Below are 20237 nucleotides of genomic sequence, written 5' to 3'. Positions count from 1 at the left end.
GTGTATAATAAGAGAAAGATGGGGAAGATAGATAAGTATTGATCGATTAATTGGGGGATAGCTATCAGGTTATATACCCCAGTTGACGAATTGCTTGCAAGAACGGAGAAAGGCACATATTCAGAGACTCAAGGGAACCAGGTTGGGAAGTTATGCACGGTGGATCGTGAAGCACGCTGGTAATGGCAGATACAGTATAAGGTTGGTGGACTACGTGGTTGCCTCAAGCCCAATACGGCAGAGTTCTTACTGTACGCAGGGTTTAGCATATTCTCCGATAGTAACAACTCTGGAAATGAAGGTATCGTGAAAACAAAGTTCCTGTGTGATACCTATTGCTGGCTAATGTTGATCTATATCCGATCTGGGGACGGTTCTCGAGGCAGACGAGCGCACTTCTTCTCCGAAAATGGGTTTCGGAGACACTGGAGCTGATCAGTTCGAATCCACACCAGGACTCAAGGCTGGAGGTCAAGTGCCCATAAAACTTTGTATCGGAGACAGGTTCGTGAGCTTGGCCGATTCCGACTGTTGATGGACACACCTAAGCCTCCGAGGCAAAGAGAACTCCACTGCTGTAAGACGGATTTGGGGAGGCAGACACGACGTTCTAAGTTCTCCCCGGTATTAAACAAGTAAGTATTTACAGCACTGCCCTTTCGATTCGGAAGACCGATGATGGGTAATTAGTTGGGAGGCATGGCCCGGTACAAGAGGAAGAAACGCACCCGGCCGGAAAGCAAGGAATTATGACCAAGTCGGTAGGGGAGAATCCTGCCACCTCTGTGCTTCTAAACATACAAGCAGCGTTAATGTGTCCATCGATAAGTCAGGTAACTGATAAGTTGTTGCAAGATAAGGTCTTTCCCCCCCCCCTTTTTTATATGGACAGGCCGTCGTGAGGGCGTTTGAGCACTAATAGGATAATTGACGAATTTGCTTGCTGAGTTTATAATAGCCTCAAATGGACCGAAGTAGGCACCAGTATCCCCTATGATCCAACTCTATTTGAGGTTCGTCCGACCACCGCCACCATGAAATAATGTGAAGAATATATATAAATCGTTCCTCCCTATATACCGAAACGACTTTGGGGGTATATTCATGTTCCCATCTCAGCATTCATCCCTTTGATACACCTACTCAATACATTGGCTGAAACAAGAAAGGGGAGGGGGAATCAAGTTGTACAAGAGACTGACATCCATCACCGCCCAATTTTTAGGCTTCCTGGGGACCATAGATCGCAACGGACCGTACCCGGAAACGAAAAAGACAACCACAAACTCCCCGCCAATTGGACCATCTAAATGAGAAAAACTCCTCCCATATGCTGATGTGCATGCAGATAAAACACTTAATCAACCGTATCGCAATACCAGAATCTTGCCGGCTGTCATCAGACGGCAGTTGGAAAATGCAGATAATGGCCGAGCATGACGACGATGCAGGGCCTTCCTAATTTAAGGGGCCTATTGTATGGGCTTCTTTCCCGTGGCCTCTTTGGGTGTGCTTACAGGAGGAGCACTGGTTGTGCCGGTGGAAAATCCAATATTATCGCGGTCATCATCAATGACCCGACCGTATCTGTGTCACCAGTTAGTTCCACTCATCATCATGTATCACGGCTTGTCTAGGCGAGGGTAGTACTGACTCTAGTAGTAGCCTGAAAAACCAGACCTCAAAATCCTCATTTCGAAGAGTCTTATTCGCCCACTCCCGTTTTTGGATGGTGAGTTTTTCGACCTCCTTCTGGCTTGTGGTGCCGTCACCAAAGTACCGGACGGCCTCGAGCCACTCATCGCCCTGCAGACTGAGCGGTATGTAGTGGACCCATGGCTTCAACCAGTCCATGTGCCACTCGCGGAATATGGCCCATTTGAAAGCCATGCTCCGGCTCTTCAAGAAGGCATAGAAACGACCACTGAAAGCGTTGCCGTCAATGTCGAGTAGGTACTTGTACCGCCAAGCATCCTGCTGTTCTACGCGGTCCTTGATGGTGAAGAACTCCCGCTGGGCTTCGCAGTCGCCAGGGTCACACTGGCCAATGTGGCTGAAGAATATGTCCATGATCTCCTTGTAGTCGCCACGGTTGACCAGCTTCGACTCCCAATGCTGACTCGTCCCGAATCCAGTGTTGACTAGGATCTTGGCCTGATCCGCCGCATTGACCTTCTGCACGAATCGCTGGCGATGCTGGCGGCGCCAACCACCGTTTCTGCTAAACCCACCAGTGGTGCTTCCGCGCCAGTAGAACTTGTCCTCCTTCTCGCTCCAGGGCCTGTCTAGTTCCTCGTTATAGGTGACCTTTCCGTACCAATACCAAGGCGAGGGGTAAATAATGTCCGAGTAAGACGAAAGCTTCGACTGCGAGAAGATGGGGAACAGGTCATGGACAATGTTGTAAGCGTTTGGGCGGTCGAAAAAGCCGTAGCTCGAACTGAGCGAGGGCGAATTGCAGATGTCGGACATGGCCGTGATGTTGTATACGAAGCCCAACTCCCCAAGGGCATACTTGGAAAGATCGTCCTTCTTGTCCTCATCCTCGAGGCCTCTCGCGGGGCTCTCTGGCGGGCAGGATAAACGCGAATGGGTCCAGGTTGGTTGATGCGCGAAGACGTTGAACCTGGTTAGCTTGCTCTCCTCCAGTTTGGTCCCGGCGCTCAATCCCTTCGGTTGTTTCGTGAAGCCGTTTTTTGGCTTCTTCCGCTCATTCGCTGCTGGCATGTTGACCTCCCTGGCCTTCTTAACGAGCCTGGATAGGTCGTCATGCGGCACCATTACCCGCGGCTCGTCGTGGAGATTGAAGCACAAGTCCATGCTAGGTAGCCAATGGACGAACTTGTCCATCATCCCAGCGGTCGCCTCGCGTTGCCAATCGCCGCCTCCCTGCATGTATGACACTTTCCCGTCGCGCACCAAGACTCCCAGCAACTGATTGTCGAACCCTAAGGCTTCCTGGGCTCTCGCGCGGATGGTGGCTGGTTTGAGCCCCCAGAAGGGCGTCAATGCGTCGTGGATGTTGTCGAACTCATCGATAAGCTGGACGTTCCTGGCCTTGGCGAAGGCGAACCATTTATCGAAGTTGGGGGTGGAGGGATGTTGTATCTCCTCTGGTATTCTGCGACGGCGTCTTCGAGCGTCTTCGACTGGCCCTCTTTTAACACCTTGAACTCATGCTCGGCCTTATCGATCAGGTGTCGCATGGGATGTACGCCGATTGGCGGGGCTTGCGGCGTGGGATCGTATGCTTCGGGTGGCGGCGCGGCCGTGTCTTCTAAAGAGGCCGCGGTGGTGCCGTGGTGTGATGCCGCCGAGGCTGGGAATTTGGTTCCAATGTTGGTGGCGGGTGTCGAGACGCGCGACAGGGACATGACGCAAATGACGAAGAAGACGAGGGCTGCGGTCAGGAGCACCTGCCGAGGTCGCATTCGTGCGCCCATGGCTGCTGGACTGGCAGCAGCACCGCTGAAGGTTTCCCTGACTAGATGAGATAGTGAGCCGCAGTCCGGTGGTGGGGGTCTGGTTTGGTGAGGTATTCGGGGCGACTATAGGAGGGACAAGAGACGTCACGACGGACAGAAAGGACTCCTTTGACCACCCAAAAAGGAAGAAAGGGATCGTGGCAAGAAGATTATGAGGACTGGGGTTGGCTAACGATTGACAAGACGACGCTGCGACATTTGGACCGGCCAGAAAGTCATCTGAGGTGTGGGGGAAACTCAGATTGTGGTTGTCTGGGGAAGAAGGGACGATGGTATAGGCCGCGATGGTGTGCTACAGCTACCATGCGTGTGTCCTGTCTGGTCTCGGCTTGGTTCCTGGGCCTGGGTCTCTGGAGTCTGGCGTCTGGCGTCTGGGTCTTTGATTCTGCCGTGCTGGTAACTCGCTGGTGCTGGACACTAATAAAGCTTAGTGGGAAATTAGAGACGTGATATGTGGAGGCCAGTATATGTGATACGTCACCTACCTCGGGTCGACTCGAGCATTGGATTGGCATGAGGTAGGTGCTGTGCTGCAACTACATATAAGTAGGTAATCTTGCGATGGACGGATTTGATGGCAGTTGCGAAGCCGACTTGCCCAGGTCGCGACAGGTGCTGTCTCTTTTAAAAAAAACTGTCGTGGCCTTCCAGGTTTCACCGCGGAGGGAGTCGTTCTTGTCCTTCCTGGTCACCCGTTTCGTTACATAGAAAAAAGTGGCACCAACTTCAACGCTCTTCAAATCAGGGATACCTACTTAAGTATTCATCAACCAATTGAAGGAAAACCAACGTTGCCGGCTCATTGGCAATGTCGGTTGGCAACGTCGTTCCAGGCCCCGGGTGTGAGGGCCGGACAAGTTCTCGAATCAATGGACCAGGCTTCATTTCCTTTGCGCCCTTCTCTCCTGCATCTTTCGCCGAAAGGAGCAGGCAGCTAAACTCGATTGCTTTGCCGCGGTGTGGTGTGAGGCCGTCTGCTGTTGCTGATCCCTGTTTCAATTAAACCCACATGCTAGAGTGCCCATGACGCGTAATTGGGGGTTGCATTGCACCTCCAACCGTTGCGGTACAGCAAGCAAACGACACGACGGACTCATTTTGCACGCTTTGAAGGCTTTGTTTTGAGAATCCGACAAATTGAGAACTTGGGCAAAGCCATTGGCTGCTAGCTGAAATAAATACAACCCGTTGCCCAGTGACATCAGCTTACGGGCGCAACTTTCAGGGCTGACATGTGCGAGGCTTAGATACATGGGTTCTCAGCTTCGGTGGATACAAGATCAAAGGCGAGTAGGGCCAATATGTAAGTAATTTGTTAGTGATACCTCAGAATGTCAGTGATGGGCACGCCTTCCCATTGGTTGCGAGCATGTCCGTTTTCTAGCTTCATGATGAGGTCAGTAGGAAGCGAAAAAGGCATAGGACAAAAAGTCCTACCATCTCAAGATAATTCGGACAACTTTAGGTATTTGGTTTTATGAAACAGCAGTAAGCATGCATCAATGATCGGATATCCTACCGAAAAAGGTATGCGTTCAATCCTTCGGTAGAGGGCGGCAATTGTACAACTCTCGTGAGACATGCGTCAAAGCGGCGCAGTGCTGGCGCAGAAATCCAGCCCATCATCCGGGCCGGCCTCGGCATGCCGTTTCCATGTGGGACGGGGCCGTATGGAGATTCAAACAAGATCGAATGGAATAATTCTACAGCTAATCCAGGTGCTTTATCGAGAGAGTTTGCATTTGAGCTTCCCCAGCTGTATACAAGACTATGGATCAACACTGAAGACCAATTCTAATGGCTATCCCCCGCATGGCCGAGGCCACCCCCGCATCTAGGCCCCGGCATGATCATCGTTTGGCGGATATTCCACCGTTGTATTTAGTTTTAGAACATCACCACATAGAAGCTAGGAAGCATTCAGAGCGTTTCCGCATCCACTCTACTACCTATATATGCTTCGCAAGTCGGCAGAAGCCATTATGTGACAATACCCAGGATGGCGCCAACCATCGAACTCCCAGCCGAATCTCCTGATCTACATCTAAGCCCCCAGCCAACCCCAGAAGAATGCACCCAGATCTGGACCGCCACCGCGGCCTCGTGGAAGGACTCACTGACCCTTCCCGAGTACCTCGCCGAGGCCCAGTATCTCGCAACGGTCCCGCTTGCCCGGGATGGAGGCATGACCCGGTGGATTCTTGTCAACAAGAAGCTACCGCCCGGCCAGCGGCAGATCTTCTGCTCCTGCGAAACTTTCCAAAAGCGGGCTCTCTTCAGCGACGAGAGGGGCAGTGTCGAGGAGTGCATCGTTCACGGCGTCGCCAGCGTCTTCTGCCCGCCAGAGTACCGGGGCCGCGGCTACGGAACCCGTCTCATGAAGGAGCTAGGCAAGGTGCTACAGAGCGGAAGAGAAGCTGATCATGGCAAGAAAATTATTGGCAGCATCCTGTATTCGGATATAGGGAAGAAATACTATGCTAGACTAGGCTGGATGCCCAATCCAAGAAATGGGCACTTTGTTTTCCCGCCAGTGGAGATGGTGTCGAAAAAGTCGACTCTGTCGGCGCAGCTGATCCCTAAGTCGGGTTTTGGAAAGCTCTGCCTCAGGGACGAGGCTATGGTTCGTAGAGCAATGGCAATGCCAAGCACCTCGCGGAAGCGCGTGGTAATCTTGCCAGACCTGGATCACCTGTTGTGGCATATTCGAAAGGAAGACTTTGCTACCGACCACATCTTCGGAAAGAAAGCAGAGGCCAAAGGGCCCATTGCCGGGAGCCCTGGCAAGCAGGTTTGGGCACTCTGGGTGCGTCGCTACTATGAGCACCCAGACCATCCCTACGAGGAGGGGGGCGAAAACGCCCTCTACATCCTCCGCCTCGTGGTGGAAGGCGATAGCACTGCCAACAAGTCGCCCGAGGGCCATTCACCACTAGCATCAACAGACGTATACGCAGAGCAGGCAGCAGCGCTCCAGGCCGTGCTCCAGGCTGCCCAGACGGAGGCGGCGCGATGGCGACTGGACCATGTGCATTTGTGGGAGCCTTCCCCCTTGGTGCATAGTCTCCTCGAGCAGAGCAGGCTCGATACCACCTGGGTTGAGCGACAGGAGACTAGTATCGCGAGCGCGCTGTGGTTCACAGACGACGGTAATGCTGTAGAGGATGCTCCAGTTTGGGTCAATAACGAATACTATGCGTGGTGCTAGGTAGGGCAGTAAGTGAAGACAATTTCTTCGTAAATTTGCGTATCGGTGCCACCGTTCACACGGATGGGCAAGGATATGGTCTCCCCGGTAGTGAAACCGTTCTTCTCGTAGAAAGGGGCCGCTTCTTTGGTGCTCTCCAGGTACAAAGGCATGCCGCTCGCGTTGGACTCTTGTATGCCCCACTGTACCAACAGGCGGCCAGCTCCATAGTGCCCGAAGTTAGGATCAGTGCCGATAAAGGAGAGGTCTGGTAATGCCATATATGGTATTAGCGGAGAGGATAGCAGAGGATGCGGTCCGGGCAAGTGAAGGTGTACATACGATAGCAAGGAACACCTCCGACGGCGGAACGGCTCTCAACCTCGGAAGCTTTGGCGATCCAAGCCCCGAGGGTTTCGAGATCAGTACCCTCTGGCCATATCCAAGGCGGCTCGACGTAGTCTTCGCCGGGAAGGACAGGATGTGACCACTTGGCAAATGCGACTACCGCACCAGCGGTGCTCTCCGGGCCTGGTGGGGAAGTCAGTACTTAAGTCTGCTCATCACGGGGTATATACCAAATCTCTGGCTATCGAGAACCACAACTATAAGTCCTTACCATCAGAACTTGTCACCACGAGAACAGTCATTCTTGGATCATTTATGTCGGCGACAGCTTTGTCCTTGATACATTTTTGCAGTCCCTTGCGGATAGCGAGGGTTGGAAATTGGGCATGGAGCATGGCGTTACGGCCAAATGCTGCCATGTGAATCTCCGCAATCCGGGATGCATCTTCGCGTACCGCAGTACGCATCTGTAGTTGTTTCAATGTCGTAGTCATGATTTTGTCGATGATTGTCCGTCGCAATCCTCAACTTTGTTGGACAAGGGAATAGTAAAACCATGAGGAAGGTGATTGGATCGAGCGTCGGTAGCTTACTCCGGAGTCCGGGATGCTAGCGCACAGCCGGTCATATGCCCCGTTCCGGCGTGGAACCTTGCGGATAAAATGATTTTGGTGTAGATTATCAACTACCTAAACATAGGATATAGATATTGTCCACCAAAGTCAATTCTAATGTTACGGTACAAACAACGGCAATCAGGGTCAATTGACGACAGTAAAGTAAGGTGGACAGATGTCGCATTCTCGTGGTATCGTCAATCTTTTGGTTCTAGAAATCCTCAAGCACATGGCTTGTTTTATCCATACCCCCACAATCAACGCCAGAAAATGCTGTAGCACAGTGCTTCATCCATTCTTAACCCGCAACTATTTTTTAATTTAGATCCTGGTTCAGTTCCCCATCGACCGATGTAGTCTGTCTAGTAGAAGAAGCCAATGATCTTGCCAGCAACGTGCTTGCGGCGGGCCTCCTCGTGGTCCATGATTCCAGCAGAGGTGGTGAGGATGACGTAGCCGAACTGACGAGCGGGCAGCAGCTTGACAACCCACTTCTCGAGGTCGGCGAGACGGACGTTGTAGCGGGGAGAGATGACACCAGTCTTGTTGAGACGGCCGTTCAGCTGAACGACGATCTTGCCGGAGCGGTGGTCATCGACCTCCTCGAACTCGCCAATGTAGCCTGGAGAGAAAAACAGTCAGCAAAAAATGTGACGAAAGACTAAAAGTGAGAACTTCATTTTCATAGATCAGAGACACTTGTAAGATTCCTTCGCCCGTAGTGATACAATATTCTATCGGCAACTTAAAAGACTGTGGCCGTGGGAAGATTGAGACCAGTATCCAGTTATCATGCCGAATGGGAGCGAGGGGCGGATGTATCACCACAGGGCAAGAAATCTTCCAAACAAGCGTCTCTTCCACATGAAGAGTTGTTGGTTCTCGTGGGGGGTCGACATACCGTGACGCTGCATGACAGTCAAGAACTTGACGATGACCTTGGAGCTAGGTCGGATGAGGACCTGGCGCTTGCCGGTCTTCTCGGCGTTGTTGATGGCATTGAGCGCATCGTTGAGGACGGAGGTCTTGACCATTTTGGCGGTGTTGTGGGTTGTTTGCGGAGATTCTCAAATCGTGGTGAAGGGAAATGAGGTATCTGCCGGAGAGAAAAAGTTTTGGTTAGCCTTCAAAAGCCATTGAGCGTGGAGAGTGCCCTCTACTCAGGATGGAGCTGAGAGAGGGTTCTGCCCGCTCAGTACTGGAGGGAAAAGCGTATCAGGGGCCACCAAGATCTGTGATAGTGGCTGAAGCTCTCCGGAGGATCAAAATCCATTTTGCGACAGCAGCAACGACATTTTGATCGATTGGCAGCACCTGATTGCTTTTCCCTGGCTTCTTGAAGGGCGTGGCGGGACAAATCACTCCATCCTGGTGCGAACATACATACCTCGTTGAAAGTCTTGAGCGACGGTGGGCTTTGGACTTTGTGAAGAATTGTTGGTGGACGAGAGAAGGCTACTAGAAAAAGGCCGAGCTGTGAAAATTATTGACGGGTAGCCTCAAGCGGTGTGTAGTGGATAGTGGCCGTGTGCGTGGCTGCACGAGCCACTTTTCTTTGCCCTAGTGAGATCTGATTGGCTCATCAGCTCCAAAATCTCCAAGATCTGCCCCACCGAGAAATCACAGGTGTGGTTCAACGGCAGAAAGCAGAAAGCCTGCCACAAGCTTGCGTGGGATTGATTGAATTGCCAATTAACAATTGATTCTCGACGAAAGTCTCGATAATTTCCCACTACCAACAACTCTCACCAACAACCACAATCCCATACACCGCACCACACTCTTCGAGGATCGAACTGACATATCGCAAATCAAGATGGTATGTTCCCAATCTTCTTTCGAATTTTTCGATTCCGAATAAATACCCCGCGGGCCTGCGTCTGTGATGCGCTGCCGTTTGCGACTGGCATCCCACTTTGCACTTCTGTGTGGAAATTGTGCACACGGGCGCACACAGCCTGGTCAACCCATACAACCGATCATGGACAATGCGCAGTGACAATTTACTAACATTTCTTTTCTCTCTAGTCGGACGTAGAAGAGAACAACGCCCCCGAGGCCCCCGAAGAGGTCGAAGTCTCCGCCGATGCCTCCAAGGGCCAGATGTCCGTTCTGGACGCCCTCAAGGGTGTTCTGAAGCTCGCTCTGATGCACGATGGTCTCGCCCGCGGTCTCCGTGAGGCTTCCAAGGCTCTCGACCGTCGCCAGGCTCACATGTGTGTCCTGAACGAGGCCTGCGAGGAGGAGGCTTACAAGAAGCTCGTCATCGCCCTTTGCTCCGAGCACAAGATCCCTCTGATCAAGGTCCCCGATGGCAAGCAGCTCGGCGAGTGGGCTGGTCTCTGTAAGTTTCTTCACCACATACAATCTTCGCCAAGTGCGATGCGGTTTACTAATGCGCTTTATTTCAGGTGTCCTGGACCGCGAGGGTAACGCCCGCAAGGTTGTCAACTGCTCTTGCGTCGTCGTCAAGGACTGGGGTGAGGAGTCTCAGGAGCGATCCATCCTCCTCAACTACTTCCAGACTGAGCAGTAAGCGGAGGTCTAAAAACCGGCGTTACATGGTGGGGCGGTATAGATTTTGAGGATGGATATCACGACGTCTTCCCTATGGATTCATGGGATATACCACTCTATTTGCTGGAATTAGGGCACTTGATACTGCAATGGAATGGAAAAAGCAGACTTGAGACAATCATCATGGAGTCCCTACCTTTGACGATGTGAATGAGTGAATGAATGTGCAATATTGGCGGGAGTAATGGTCTCTCGAGACTCCCGGGCTTGGCTCAGGTTATCACAAAAGAGTGATTGCACACTTACCCACAATTAACTGCGAGGATGAACATAGGTGGCACATCTATTCGAAGTCGTTGACGAGTATGCGTCTTGTTAGCCCACAACATAACGCCTTGTGGTCTTACCAACAAGTAGTATGCGGCCCGTTATGGACCCCTTGTCTACGAATATAGCAACAGGCGTACCATAGCGTGGCCCAGCCCATTCCTTCCAACAACTTGCATCGTCCCAGTCTTATAAGGCTATCACTTCCGAAAGGGTTGTTGGGTTTGCTCCTACGCGCCAGGGTTAAGCGCGCGAACAGGGTCCTGGCCAATCACGACAAGGCCCGAATCGACATCACTGCAGGTCGCATGTTTGATGTTACATAGATAGCAGGAAGTGCAACCAACTCCTCGGATTGAGGGAAAAGTGAATATCTATTAGTACCGTAGAATGATGTTTATCCAAGTATTAAACATGGTGCTTGTCCTACTGGATGTGATGCCTGATTAAACAAACTACTGGCCTGTTGATTATTCCATTGCGAAAGATACCTACCTTTAATACCAAGGGCACCGTTGTCGCTATCAAGGGGATAACTTGAATTTGTTTATCTACATCGATGGATTTGAAAGAGACGAAGATTTCGGGATCCTCGCTGGTCGAGGGATGTTATGGGTGTTTTCTTGGTGACACAAGTGACAAGTCGGAAGGACATGGAAGCACCGATGACAGCGTGCACTCTGAAGACGAGGAGACTGATAGCTCGGAAAGAAAGCGACGCCACAGAGGAAAGCGATGATGACTTGAACGAAGAGCCATCATCTACACCTCATTACTTTCTTCCAGAGCAGGTGGCGAAACAGTTGCGTCTCTTAGACATCAATACTGATAGGAACGAACCCTTCCTCTGCAGCCAATGCCGAGCTACAGATTTGCTCGCCGCGTTTAATCACACCTCGGAAGCGGCTCAGGGGGCAGCCAACCCCCTCGTCGTGGCAGAGCGAGCCGGCCTGGACCCAGACTGTGCTCTCTGCCAGGTTTTCGCGAGGACATTCCTCTCTTCCTCCAAACATTTGGCAGATGATGACAGCGAGGAGAGCGTGGCCGTGGCGCCACGTCGTTCTGCATCGTGGAAGCTATCCGCCTTCAACAAGCGCAGCATGCTGATGGACATACGCATCTCCTGGATGTTCCAGCCCGTCGAAGTGGCCATCCTGTACGCCGGCGAAAACGCCCACGTCCAGCACATGAACGAGGAGCGGGTCGAGCGGGAGGGTTTCCTGGCGTGCGCGCGGACCCGCGACCTGCGGGCTCTGCTGGCCAAGAACGAGTCTACCGCGACGGAGCCGCTGTCGCGGTTCGTATTACCGGAATACGATCCGGGTTTGGTCCGCGAGTGGCTCGGCTTCTGCGATTTCGACTTTGATGGCCGGTTCGGTATACCCGGGATGCGGGTCATCGACTGTTACTCGTATACTATCGTGGACCATGCACCGGGGATGGCGTATTTCGCCCTTAGTTACGTTTGGGGCTTGGCGGGGGCTGATATGGTCGCTATCGATGCCGCTCAGCAGGCTGGCGAGGCAAAGGCGCTCCCGCTCCCAAAGATGATACCAAGGGTGGTGTCGAATGCAATCCAAGTCGTCGCGGAGGTGGGCTACCGGTACGTGTGGGTAGATCAGTTCTGCATCGACCAGTCAGCAGCCGCCGAGCAAGTTGCTGATCACATCTCCAAGATGGACCTGATATACTCCAATGCGGCGTTGACGATCATCGCCGCCAGTACCGGAGGGGCGCTTCCAGGGGTGGGCGGCACTCCCCGGACAGAACGGATGATGCTGCACCTGAAAGGCCGGGTGGACGAGAAGATGGGAACGGTGGAGGACGACTTGACCATTTTCACCACGCCTGCTCCGGTCGCCGCCCTTCAGCAGACAGTCTGGTACAGTCGGGGTTGGTGTTTCCAGGAATCCGTCCTCGCCCCTCGCAAGCTGTTCTTCATGGACCACGAGATGGTCTTTCAAGCAAATGACGTGAACTGCAGCGACTCGTACCCGGAGCCACATGTCGCATTGGACAACATGTTTTATGAGTTCCAGGAAACCCCATTCCTGGCTTGGCCAGAGTCCTGGAAGGAGCCTTCTAACGATCTGGTGTCAGCGTCAAAGGAACAATGCCCAGAAGACGCAATGGATCGCTTCTCCCGCAAAGTCGAACACATTCATGAACTACTTGCAGTGTACACTGCCAAGCATCTGAGCATGGCTTCCGACTCGATCAATGGTTTTGCAGGAGCAATGAAAGTATTTTCTCGTCGCGATCCCAGTTTCAAAGTCATTGCGGGGCTCCCAGTCTTCGACATCAGTGCAGCAGCTCCTGCAACGACCGAAAACCTGAAGACACTGTTGGCTTTCCAGGAGGCATCTTTCCTCCATGAACTCTGTTGGGTTCACGAGCCTAGATATAAGAACATCAGGGGAATTACGGAAGGAGCAAGGGAGGAAGAGATAGTGAGGAGAGACCGAAGAGACTGTCTGCCATCCTGGAGCTGGGCTGGCTGGTGTGGTAAAGCCTCGTGGTCATATATGGGGGACAGGAATGACTTAAAGAAGAGCCTATTGACTTTTAACCTCGAAAGCATAGAATGGGAAGGTGGGAGTATTACAGACTGGTCAGATCCCTCCTCACTAGCACAACGGTGCAGTCCCCCAAAATACCTCGTGGGGGAGGCCTATGTGCTCAGTAAATCCACTGGGAGGGATGTAGCAAGCTGGACAGATGATACTGCCAGTGGGAGCACCGCCAGTGAAAGTACTGTAAGTGGGAGCACCGCCACTGGGAGCAACACTGCCGGTGGGGTCACCACCAGTGGGCTGCCAGTCGGAAGTGTTTGGTCTCATTTGAGCATCGATACGCAAGGTCACGATATTGTCGAAAACATCGAGAGCGGGAGGTGGTCCTATTTGATAATGGCAATCGATCCCGGGAAAGAGCCAACACATCATGCCATGCTGTTGATGTTGGTAGCATGGGGCGATGCTGAGGATATCGGGCGAGGACGAAAGACATGCCATCGTCTGGGGATGGTTAGGGCAACAGTAAATTGTGAACTCAAGGCCCTGCCACGGACCCATTTTCGACTTGGCTAGGTAGGCTTGAGTTTGAAGGGAAAGATATTATCCAATTCATCATATGTAGCGGGGTTTGGAAATATATATACCGCCCAGGAAGAAAAGGCTACTTCAAGGGCTCACGAAGCAGAATGTGGTAGCCGTCGCCCGTCTTAACCTGGCCAAGTGATGCAGCATATTTTGACACATCCTCCACCTTGCATTCCGGAAGGCTGAAGGCGACCTCCATGAATGCCGGATCGTAGGGTGTCAACCCTTTTACGATTATTGGCAGCAACCCCCTATTCGTCGCCTTAGTGAGTGACTCCAAGGTGGCAGTGGCCTAGCGATATATCTGGGTAGGCTTACCTTGCTTAGCCTTATCTTCCGAGAAGTCTCTTGCAACATCGGTGAACTTTTTGGGGTCTTCGCCATCTTTACCAAGGAGCAGAGCGAGAGCCTCCTCCTTTCTAGAGTGCTTGGCGCACTGTATTGAGCAGTCAGTACCGAAGATCTCTCGCACCGCAACGACCCGACACAATGGGATAATTGCGCAAACGTACCAGGATATGGCGGATCTTCGCTGACTGGGCTCCCTTCACCGGGGCAGCTTTCTGCTCAGCACCACCTCCTTTACCCTTCCCCTTCCCATCCACCGCCTTGGTGTCCTTTTTCGACTTATTGTCGTCCGCTTTCTTGTTCCCCTTGGCCATTGTGACGATTTTGGTTTCGAATGCTGACTTGAGGCTCTCTGCCTTGCCGCCGTGGCCTTCGACCGCTAGTCTTGGATCCCCCCGCTTTTCGAACAAGTATATGCAGCTAGCCCTAAAGTCAGCGCATGCACATACATCATATCTGCAACACGGAACGGCAGTGTAACGGCGGACGAGACTGACACTCTCAGTGGTATTTGCAGGTTCTCGGTGATCACATGTGGTTTTATAAATATTTGATCCCGAAAGGCTATTTCGGTCCAAAAACACAGGTGGCCAAACCCTCACCAAGTTTACTTGACGAAGTTTATACCAATAGGAAGGAGCCCCACTGACAGCCACAACCCAACTCGGCAGTTGCCCTCTTGAGCTCGATTGCCGTCTTGCGACCAAGGCATTTCAACAAGCAACTGACTGGACTTGATCTGGCTTCATTGAGATCCGACGATCCCCTGGCCTCACAATCTGCTTCCAAATGGGCGTGGGTCATTCCAGGACAAGACGCTCTGAACTCAGTACCATCCGCCACTGGTTCGCTCACCCTTCCACTCGTATCGGAACATCTTCAGCTTCTAGGAGAACGATGCCCTGAACTCGCAGTCCCTTCTCCAACTCTCTCTGTCCAGCCTATCTTCTTCCTTCTGGATGTTCCACTCCATATACTTGGCATTGCCAATCCTCTTCATCTCGTTGCCCTCCAATTTTTCGTACAGCGCCCAGTCATCAAGCTGTGAAGGTTGCGGGGTCCGTTTCAGCTCATCCATTGGCCGTTGCTCCAGCACCCGTTGCAGTCTTAGCTCGAGGCGATAGGTCTCTGACACGATGTCTAGTTTCGTGCCGTACTGCCGGATGGTATATCTGCAGATCATCAGTCAGTCCTCGTTATACTGATATCCTGTTGGACCCCAATTGAACATACAGGCCCTCATAACGGATGCCCGCTTCGGGGGCATATATACTCCTCAGACGATAGCCCCTGAGAACTCGGATATTCTTCCCGACCTGCGAGATCAGAGGTATGTGCATATCGGACGAACGGCCGTATCGTATGTACTTGGTGAGTTCGGATCCATTCTCATATATGACTTCTTCCCTGCCCGTGAGAAGTGGCAGTGTGGTGATTCCATATCGACCGCTCGTGGGCTCCTCGACCGAACTTGTGACGATACCATCGCGTTGGGCACAAGCTAGGTTGAGCCACCAGCTTTACCACGGTCAGCAAGATACACCCAAGCTCCTCAAAGGGGTTGAGGCTGCATATACTCACTGTCCGGCTTCGAACTGCAAGCGGCCTTCCAATTCGGAGATTGGATTTGTTTCCTTGGTTTGCCATTTCCCTATTTCGTAGGACAGGTCGTTGTTGAATGAGACCTCTCTTAATCGACCGACCCTTACTAGGTCTTTCATGCGGTGGTTGTCGATGAGGAGGTATTGTTCGAGGAAACGCTGTCTCCACGCATTTTGCAGCTTGGAGGCGAGGTCTTGCAGCTTGTCAACTTGGGCCACCATTACCCAGTATCCCAAGTGCAGGACCGTTGCATAATTCGTGTCTTTGAGCAACCGGGCGAATTCTATCACATCCTCGAGCAGTTTGTCGAGGTGGGCATATTCGATGCAAGCAAAGGTTAAGGCAGGGTCGGTGTACATCTCATCCCTGACGGCGTCCTCCAAGAAGTTCTTGAGGTTGGTGTTTTCTGTTTCGAGGCTTTTCTCATACTTCATTGCATGCCGCGCTCTGTCAGACAGGCTCAACAACGTGTTCTTGTCCCACTTAGGTCTAATACCAACGTCGGAGCTCAGTGATTCATTGGAAGATGCTGCAGAGTCCAGTGTCAGTATGGTCGAAAAATTGTGTACTCGTAGGCGGGACCTACTTCTCGGGGATGGCGATCTTCTGGCAAATGGTAAGCCGGCTCCATCAAAACTGAAGTGTCGAATGTTCGGACTCAGAAGCTACGGCAAGGTCAGATTGTACCTAATATCGGGTACTGAAATCACCCACTTGGTTCATAATAAGGTCCTTCTGTCTTCCGAACAGTGACCGTGAGCTGGCATCGTCGGTCGATTGTAAGGGGGCCGGTCTGGGCTTCGGGAGCGGTCGTTCTCGGCGCGATTTGGTGCTGTGACGATTCGTCAGAGCGAATCTTTCTAGTTTGCTCATTTTGACTCGATGCTGTCGGTCAGGTACACTGGATGATCGAGAAGGGCGTGTTCTTGTGCGTCGATGCCACGATGACTTAGGTTGGGCGCGAGCCAAGGAGGAGGTATCTTGGGTCTGCCGCTAGACCGCCCAAACAGACATCTTCTCTGTAACAGCCAAGAAGAGGAGGTATAATTCTGAAAAGAATGTATCGATATGGACGACGAATATCTAGGATTCTTTGTGAGGAGCATGGCACAAATGGGCAGCCTTCCGGACAAAGACATTCTGAGCGGCCCAGACCGCTGCCAGAGTTGAAGAAACAAAGAGAAGGAGTCATCCATCCCTTTCTGGCAGCATTCTGCAAGATGTGCCTTCTTCATTGGGCGCCCCTTCCTATTCTTGATGATACCACACAACTGATGTCATGACACGTCCTTTTTTTCAGACATCTAGCACAACGCATCGTCAATGATCGGCCAAAAAAAATCATGTTGTTCAACGCCACAAAATCTCGAAGATAGGACACCTCAACTTGAAAAAATCTGGTAACTAGAGTGAATTTCGTATCAATTGGATTTGAGGGCCCCTATTCTTGTTTCGCATCAAACTTGGCATTCTTCCTTGTGAGATTTGACGATTAGCTACATCATTAACTTGCTTGGCCACCACTACCACCCCATTAGCCAGGAGACCACGAACATCGCTCGCATCAAGAAGTGTTCGCTGTGGGCGTGAAGTTGTACCTCAAGCACCCGGCGTCCACATAGCCGCCCACCCCGCCGTTGCCGGTGCAGTTGTTCCAGTTATCGTACAGCAGCTCCGTGCAAACAAGGTCGTGGCCCGGCGTGTCCTTGGACGTCTGGTTCAGGGGCCGCGCCGGGCTCGCCTTGTCGACGGTGGTCTTACAGCCGCTGACCCAGCTGATGGCGAAGTAGTACGGCACGTTGCTGATGGTCGCGCTGTAGGTGATGGGCGCCTTGCCGTCGTACATCTCGTCCTCCGTCAGCCCCGTGTTCATGCACGCCTGCTGGCTGCCCAGCTGCACATTACTCCCTTGGATGGGCCCGTGGCCCGGGAAGTCGGACTCGTCGTTGCAGTGGATCGAGCTCAGGGCCAGCGCGATGATGGACGCGGTCGCGGAGGGCGGCGGCGGGGCCGCGTACCCGCCTGACGATGTGGTGGATGATGCGGTAACGATTGGGCTTTGGACGACTGAGGTGTACTTCAGGCAGCTGTAGTTGTCCGCCACATTGCAGATGAAACCCGATGGACAGCATCCATTGCCGCAGCAGCTTGTGCCTAGAAGGGCTCAGTATCGTATCGCTACTGCTGGGACCAGTACCTTCGTCTCGGGGAGAGAGAGGTGTGTGTGTATGAGCATGGGCAACGAGCGACTTACTATTTCCACATAGGTTATAATCGCCGCTGGGCATCATGCAGCATGTATCGCCGTAAAGATACGAACCACATCGATCCTGGCACCAGAACTGTTCCGACGTGCAGTTTCCAGTACCCGATGCGCCTCCAACCAACAATAGAAGCAGCGGAAGAAGCCACCGGGTTACCCGAAGGACTGGAAGCATACTGGCCATGGCGATTATCACTTTTGCTGCAGCAAGTCACAAACTCCCCGAAGTTCTTGGCTTACTGGGAATGCGAGAACGTTGATTGTGGTTTCTCGTGGACCGCGAGAGGTGTAAATCAAGAAAGACAGAGCCTACTCGCGGTCAATTGACGACTGAAGAGGTAGGTGAGGCGCGAAATAAACTTGACGTTACTAGATGTTTGTTTGCTTGCCTCCTCCCGTTTGTCCCGCCATCGGTACTTCGTTTGCGCCTCTTGACACATGCTTTTGCGAATAACCTCAATCAGAGGACGTATCGTCATCTGCATCTGACACGGTATGCTTTTCGCTTTGGGTGTTCCCAACTAATCCTCTGTACAGGATCTTTGTCAAACTCCATCGACGTTAGATGCGATGGCATCCCATCTTATGAGGCATCGTATCCAGGCACAGTCAGTTGATCCCGATGGGAAGCTGCAGGGCCACCTAATCGTCCAACGCAAACTCCGTACGACAGCTACCAGCATCCGGATGAGCGTTTGACAAGGGTCCTGCTAGTTCTTCGCAGAGTTCAGCATGCGAAGCTATCGAGACAGGATCAGATGGGAACCTTATCGCTAGCAGAAGACTGGATGGATGCGAGCATAAACCGACCCCTGATGGCACAGCATCGCTAAGTTTCTCATCTTGGCTACACATCTCGTTCTGGCAGATGTCGACATCTGATCTAAAGTGTTACCGGAGCACGAACCGCGAAGCTGCCTGTTCAATTTGATTCTTCAATACTAATCATGGGCTAGCGGCTTCTTTCCACCGCTTCTAAGAATCATCAAGCTGTCGTTGGTCCTGGTTGCCCAATCCCTCGGGACCTCCTTTGTTCGGATCATCCGTGAGGCGTTCAATAATCCAGCCAGTCACGTGCGCCATAACACCTTCGTTGACTCTTGACCACTTTTGATCGCTCTATACGCCATGCCCACCACAGTCTTCCAAAATATATTCAGCCATTGCATGTGGCGTAGAACCTCTCGATTCGGCTGCTGCGATTCGTTTCGTCCTGCACCGTTTCCTTTTTGTCTCCCTCTTTATAACGGACGCCATGCATGCAGAGCGTTGTCGTTCCTGAAAGAGCTGAACCCCCCACGCGCGCGGTGACAGGAACGCCCATACGCCACCTCCTGCTGGAAAGCAGTATGTAGATCAGCTGCATGGTCAGATCTGGTCTCGGAACAGGCCACCGAACGACCAACGGCCGTATGTACATACGCCACGAGGAGGGGGCACGCTATGCCCGATTACCAGGGACACAATAGCTGGTAGACCGGTCGGCACATGCTTGCTTCACCTTTGGAAACGAACTACTTGAAGGAAGGAGGGGCGAGCTCTTCTGTTATAGTCCAAGTAGAAATATCAGTTTCGTTACAGCTGATATTTTTCCAGGCGGACAGCAGTAAGGCTTTGCGGTCCAAGCAGTTTTGCTACGCTATGGACGAGCTGGCTACCATCTTGAGATAAAAAGTCCCACGTGCCATTGTCACATTCGGAGTTGAGTTGCACGCATATCTAATACTACCTACCATACCCCATGTACAGCACCACGATGCTGCTATAAGAAAAAGGAGGTAAGGGAGGAGCAGTGACGGTGCGTACATGCGTATGTATGTCTTGCGAAGCGACTGCAACCCAAAAATTCAAGGCAAGACTACAGTACGGTAAGACGCAAGTAAGAAAAGGGGAGGAGCCCCCCGGGAACAGAACCCGGACTCCATCGAACAAAACCATCGCCCCAACAAACGTTTCACGGAGGGCTTTTTTGGCGCATGTCAGATCCAGCGGAGGGGGAGGGGCGGCACGATTGGCCAGGGAGGCGCGCCTCAACGTCCATTTACGGAGCTGGGACAGCAGGTGGTAATACGTCCGGTAGGTTGCGTATACACACGTAAACCATCAGATCCCCACGCTACAGTGGAATCATCGTGGAATCCTGCTGCGTGGTTGTAGGGCTGGTTCCTTCCAATCGGAATATCTAGTATCATGGAATCACATGTCTATCTGCCTTGCCTGCTTGTTCCTCATTCCTTCTGGCCCCTCCCTCCCCTCCCCATCCCCAAAGAGGCCACATATGTATGTAAGCTGAGAACAAATCATGCTATATGTATGTATGCGTACATATGTAGCTGCTGCCATTGTGGAGGACGGTGATGCAGGCGGGATTTGGACGCTTGGAAGGATGATAAGTCCAGCTGCGTCCGTTTGGTTCGCATCCAACCCCCGATTAAGCATAAT

General features: G+C 52.3%; 9 protein-coding genes across 9 annotated transcripts; 3 read left to right on the top strand and 6 right to left on the bottom strand.

Annotated features, from left to right (window-relative positions):
* Window positions 1–1472: 1472 nt before the first annotated feature.
* PG997_002463 (uncharacterized protein) lies at window positions 1473–3443 on the bottom strand (the record flags this gene model as incomplete). The annotated part of the gene is made up of 3 exons (XM_066806778.1): window positions 1473–1587; window positions 1655–3108; window positions 3129–3443. The coding sequence occupies 3 exons, from the start codon at window positions 3441–3443 to the stop codon at window positions 1473–1475; spliced, it is 1884 nt and encodes a 627-aa protein (XP_066674074.1).
* Window positions 3444–5484: 2041 nt separating this feature from the next.
* PG997_002462 (uncharacterized protein) lies at window positions 5485–6693 on the top strand (the record flags this gene model as incomplete). The annotated part of the gene is made up of 1 exon (XM_066806777.1): window positions 5485–6693. One exon carries the CDS (start codon window positions 5485–5487, stop codon window positions 6691–6693), a length of 1209 nt encoding a protein of 402 aa, XP_066674073.1.
* On the bottom strand, window positions 6690–7487 carry PG997_002461 (GNAT family acetyltransferase; the record flags this gene model as incomplete). The annotated part of the gene is made up of 3 exons (XM_066806776.1): window positions 6690–6940; window positions 7015–7203; window positions 7292–7487. 3 exons carry the CDS (start codon window positions 7485–7487, stop codon window positions 6690–6692), a joined length of 636 nt encoding a protein of 211 aa, XP_066674072.1.
* Window positions 7488–7999: 512 nt separating this feature from the next.
* PG997_002460 (40S ribosomal protein uS8) lies at window positions 8000–8747 on the bottom strand (the record flags this gene model as incomplete). Its single annotated transcript, XM_066806775.1, has 2 exons — window positions 8539–8747; window positions 8000–8259 (listed from the first exon to the last, which is right to left on the bottom strand). Exons 1-2 carry the CDS (start codon window positions 8669–8671, stop codon window positions 8000–8002), a joined length of 393 nt encoding a protein of 130 aa, XP_066674071.1. The 5' UTR covers window positions 8672–8747.
* A 670-nt stretch (window positions 8748–9417) lies between these two features.
* On the top strand, window positions 9418–10179 carry PG997_002459 (40S ribosomal protein eS12). Its single transcript, XM_066806774.1, has 3 exons — window positions 9418–9456; window positions 9666–9981; window positions 10049–10179. The coding sequence occupies exons 1-3, from the start codon at window positions 9454–9456 to the stop codon at window positions 10171–10173; spliced, it is 444 nt and encodes a 147-aa protein (XP_066674070.1). The 5' UTR covers window positions 9418–9453; the 3' UTR covers window positions 10174–10179.
* A 967-nt stretch (window positions 10180–11146) lies between these two features.
* Window positions 11147–12680, top strand: PG997_002458 (uncharacterized protein; the record flags this gene model as incomplete). The annotated part of the gene is given in 2 exon segments (XM_066806773.1): window positions 11147–12576; window positions 12590–12680. The coding sequence occupies 2 exon segments, from the start codon at window positions 11147–11149 to the stop codon at window positions 12678–12680; spliced, it is 1521 nt and encodes a 506-aa protein (XP_066674069.1).
* A 428-nt stretch (window positions 12681–13108) lies between these two features.
* Window positions 13109–14244, bottom strand: PG997_002457 (Peptidyl-prolyl cis-trans isomerase pin4; the record flags this gene model as incomplete). The annotated part of the gene is made up of 4 exons (XM_066806772.1): window positions 13109–13380; window positions 13676–13807; window positions 13901–14018; window positions 14095–14244. The coding sequence occupies 4 exons, from the start codon at window positions 14242–14244 to the stop codon at window positions 13109–13111; spliced, it is 672 nt and encodes a 223-aa protein (XP_066674068.1).
* Window positions 14245–14816: 572 nt separating this feature from the next.
* On the bottom strand, window positions 14817–16405 carry PG997_002456 (YDG/SRA domain-containing protein; the record flags this gene model as incomplete). Its single annotated transcript, XM_066806771.1, has 5 exons — window positions 14817–15102; window positions 15164–15448; window positions 15512–16061; window positions 16119–16197; window positions 16247–16405. The coding sequence occupies 5 exons, from the start codon at window positions 16403–16405 to the stop codon at window positions 14817–14819; spliced, it is 1359 nt and encodes a 452-aa protein (XP_066674067.1).
* A 691-nt stretch (window positions 16406–17096) lies between these two features.
* PG997_002455 (uncharacterized protein) lies at window positions 17097–17820 on the bottom strand (the record flags this gene model as incomplete). The annotated part of the gene is made up of 2 exons (XM_066806770.1): window positions 17097–17686; window positions 17787–17820. The coding sequence occupies 2 exons, from the start codon at window positions 17818–17820 to the stop codon at window positions 17097–17099; spliced, it is 624 nt and encodes a 207-aa protein (XP_066674066.1).
* Window positions 17821–20237: the final 2417 nt, after the last annotated feature.

This window comes from Apiospora hydei (assembly GCF_038363865.1).
Source record: "Apiospora hydei strain CBS 114990 chromosome Unknown utg000003l_segment0_segment0, whole genome shotgun sequence".
NCBI classification, from domain to species: domain Eukaryota; kingdom Fungi; phylum Ascomycota; class Sordariomycetes; order Amphisphaeriales; family Apiosporaceae; genus Apiospora; species Apiospora hydei.
Note: the sequence above shows the minus strand (reverse complement) of the source record. Positions and strands in the feature narration are given on the sequence as shown.